This window comes from Oryzias melastigma, linkage group LG22 (genome assembly GCF_002922805.2).
Source record: "Oryzias melastigma strain HK-1 linkage group LG22, ASM292280v2, whole genome shotgun sequence".
NCBI classification, from domain to species: Eukaryota; Metazoa; Chordata; class Actinopteri; order Beloniformes; family Adrianichthyidae; genus Oryzias; species Oryzias melastigma.
In genome coordinates this window covers 20325386-20329299 of record NC_050533.1, presented here as the reverse complement: position 1 = coordinate 20329299, position 3914 = coordinate 20325386, and the positions used below count along the sequence as shown (strand labels likewise).

At 35.7% G+C, this 3914-nt stretch overlaps 1 protein-coding gene across 1 annotated transcript in view; it reads left to right on the top strand.

The window, feature by feature from the left end:
• The window catches only part of utp25 (UTP25 small subunit processor component), an 8211-nt gene that overhangs the window by 2717 nt on the left and 1580 nt on the right, over nt 1-3914 (top strand). The window contains exons 7-11 of the mRNA XM_024277901.2: nt 557-773; nt 856-1058; nt 2405-2587; nt 2678-2787; nt 3006-3251. Of these exons, the coding sequence (XP_024133669.1) occupies nt 557-773; nt 856-1058; nt 2405-2587; nt 2678-2787; nt 3006-3251 (959 nt within the window). The remainder of the gene's footprint in view (nt 1-556; nt 774-855; nt 1059-2404; nt 2588-2677; nt 2788-3005; nt 3252-3914) is intronic.

The window sequence follows — 3914 nt, the reverse complement described above, 5'->3', positions numbered from 1 at the left end:
TATAGAGGAAATATTTCAATAAAATTAAGCTTAAAATTCCATTTATGAGTATTCCTTTATTCAAATCAGTGTGAATCATGAGCAGATGAAAAAATGCAGTTGAAAAAAGATCGGATTTGTAACGTAAAAAAATACATTGCGCGTACCACCAGCTCCCTGCTCTGCTCCATTCTGATGCATCTGATGCAGATAAATAGATCCATGAACATCTCTGTTTTTGAAAACTGCTGTTTTTTTATTTAGGCTTAAAACTACTTAATTATAACTAAAAGACCATTAGGAAATACTTTTAAATCAATCAAAAATGATCAAAGTGGAATTTTAAAGGAGCGTAACTGGAGATTTGCTATATAGTCATGCAAACATGAGGATTTTGGTTCTTCCGAATCACCTTAAACTTTAAACAGGATTCACTGAGTGAGATCATATGAGATTGGTCAAATACTTCTGATTTATCTTTCAAAATAATGTTCTTTGCTTCCAAACAGAAGTGGCAGTATCTGCAGTCAGATGTTTTCTTCTGCTCTGCTGGTAATGACTGTGATCTCTCCATCAGGTCCTGATCCTCCTTCCTTTCCGGAGCGGAGCTCTTCAAGTCGTTCACAACCTCATCAGTCTGCTGGAAAGCAAAGACAAAAATATTGTTGTGAGCAACAAAAAGAAATTCAAGGAGGAGTTTGGCGAGGATGCAGACGAAAAGCCGCCAAACCTGCGCAGACCTGACGATTATCACGCCATCTTTGCTGGCAACGTGGACGACCACTTCAGGATAGGTGTGCTTTACGACAAGGATGCACTTTCTATTATCTCCTTAAAACCTCACTGACGTCTCGCTGTGTGGACTCACGTTTGCAGGAGTGTCTATTATTAGAAAAAACCTTCGGCTGTACGCCCCCTTCTACAGCTCGGACATCATTATCGCATCTCCTCTGGGGCTGCGCACCGTTCTGGGAGCTGAAGGAGAAAGGAAGCGAGACTTCGACTTCCTGTCGTCCATCGAGCTGCTGGTGGTGGATCAGGCAGACGTCTTCCTAATGCAGAACTGGGAACACGTCCTGGTAAGAGCACGAACATACCGTCTTTTTACTCTTTGGTATAGAAGTTTAAAAAGCAAATTAAAGATGAAGCAGTTAGTGACTAGGACCTTCATTTTTACTCTTTTCTCATTTAAAATCTCAAAAAAGCATGAAACTGCTAAAGGTGGACCACGATAAAGTGATGGATTACTGTATTGGTTTTTCCAGAGTATAAGTCACATTTGGCTAGGGGTGCAAACCTTAAAAATTATGATAATTATTATTTATTTTAGAATATTTTTGTTGCTTTTATTTTGAAAAAAACGGTAAATAAAACTTGCTTGTCTAGATTTCAACATGTTCCGATGTATTTTCACAGATAAATTATGTTTTCCATACATTTACATTTTAGTGTCTCAGAGCGCAAGAAACAACAAGAACAGTTCTGTTCCCATTTGGAAGAATGTATTTTCTGTTACTACATTAAAGAATGTATTTATTTAATTCATTTCATGTGTTTCATTCATTTCGTTTGGACAAAATAAAAATCAAAAAATAAAAATGCTTTTTTACTTGATCTCTCTGAACAGAAGGTTTTTGCTCTTAACCAGCCTGTAATTAATTGTTAGTTTGATTTTCAAAATCCCTTCAGTTGTTGGTTTCACAGATAATAAAGTTACTGTTCTGATGATTTCTGTTCATATGCTGCTGCTATTCCAAAGAAACAATAACTTTCAGCTTCGGGGAATTAAAAGAACATTTTTTAGTTAATCAATTTTACATTATCCCTTTGTTTCATATAATAAAAAAGCATGCAGGTTTTTTTTTAAGCTAAAACTAATTTAACGGAGGATTTATATTTGTAAAAAAAACTGTATTTTTATGGAGCCCCTAAAGGGACATTGGAGAAAAAAAAGTTTAAAAAAAGTAGTTGTTTTTTTCTAAAAATTTAAGTTACGAGTTACTATCTTTTTTTTACTTCATTTTTTTTTAGAAAAAAATACTTTTTTTACATAAATGTTTAAGAAAAAATCTACTATCTGGTGTGGACCAGTCAGTGACCAGGATTTTTTTTTTACTTCTTAAAAAAAAAAAATTACGTAGTTTTTTTAATTCTTCCGTGTCCCTTTAAATGCTCTGTAGATTTAAAATATTAAAAAAAGAAATCAAACTTCAGTTTTATTTGTTCCTGTTATTGAAAGAAAACCTAAAACGGCTGAGACTGAGGTTTAAATTCATTTTTGGCTGGTTTAAAACTGCAAATACCCAATATACTTAAAACATTTTTTAAGCCTGACATGTTTTTTTATTTTTTTAGCAGGAATGAAAAAAAATGTTTAGACATGCCTGAATCGTGTTTTTAAAATCTGTTTGTCTTTTCCAATCAGCACGTGATGAAGCACATGAACCTGCAGCCGCTGGACTCTCATGGAGTGGACTTCTCCAGGGTGAGGATGTGGAACTTGAACAGCTGGGCCAAACACTACAGGCAGACGCTGGTGTTCAGCTCCATCCAGGACCCTCAAATCAACAACATCCTCACCAAACACTGCTCCAACTACAGAGGACAGGTACACTCTGCTGGTCACTTTTTATTGATAAGGAATAATGTTTTGAGGATTTTTTGTGATTTTTACTGTCATGATGTGTTTTATCCTCAGATTGCCTCAAAGAATCTACCAAAGACGGGCTCCATCTGCCAGGTGCAGGTCCAGCTGCCTCATGTGTTTCAGATGTTTGCGTCTGAGAGCTTCATTGATCATGATGCTCGGTAAATCCTTTAAACTTCTGCTGACCTTTGTGCTTCAAACCTGAGATTCTCTTCATTTTTTTCTCATATATCTTGTATTTTCTCAAAACGATTAGCTTAAAGAAATCCCTAAATGTTCTTTAAAAAAATACTTCCTGTGTGTTTCACTAAAATCACAACTTTAATAACTGTTTTTTAAACTTTTTCTTGAAATGTTTGATGTTCTGCTCTGCTCATAGGTTTCGGTTCTTCGTGGATAAAGTTCTGCCTCAGTACAAGGACTCGGTCATATCCCACACGCTGGTCTACATCCCGTCTTACTTCGACTACGTCCGACTGCGGAACTACATGAAGAAGGAGGAGATGAGCTTCACCAGCATCTGCGAGTATTCCAGTAAATCGGAGATCTCCCGAGCCAGACATTTCTTCCTGAAAGGCGACAAACACTTTTTGCTCTTCACTGAACGCTTCCACTTCTACAAGAGGTGAGCTCTTAGTGATGGGAGGGGCTTTAATTACTGCTCGAAAAAGACTTTTCTCCCTTCAGGAAAAAAACTAACTTGGATTTAAAAAATTGTATTTTTTTGTTAAGAAATTATCATTTATTTATTATTTAAAATCTACGTTAACATAAAAATGAAGTGAAATCTAGGGATACACCGAGGTGAAAATGTTTGCTTAAGCCGAATATTAATTGAAAAGCTTGGACGAATAGTGACCGAATAGCAAATGAGGATGTTGAGTTTTTCTTTATTTTTCAAATATTGCAGTAATAGCCTAAATCAGGGGTGTCAAACTCAATCACACAAGGGGCCAAAATCCAAAACACACCTTAGGTCGTGGGCCAAAAAGGATAAACATTTATTAAAAACTCTTAAAACTAAATTTTTATAACTTTAAAACCTTTTAACATATTTGTGAGCTAGATTTATAGCATTACCTGTGATAAAGCTAGTGTGAATGCTGTAAACTGAATTTGGCTCCTGAAGATGCTAGTGGTGAAAGCAGAAGATGCTGAAATTGATACCCAGCTAAGACATCAGCTAAGTGCCAAATTAGCATAAAAACATGGGTTACCCAAAACAGCTAGCATGCAGCTGAAAAAGTAGCTAAACTTCAAAATAGCCTTAAAAACTAAAAAAAAAAAA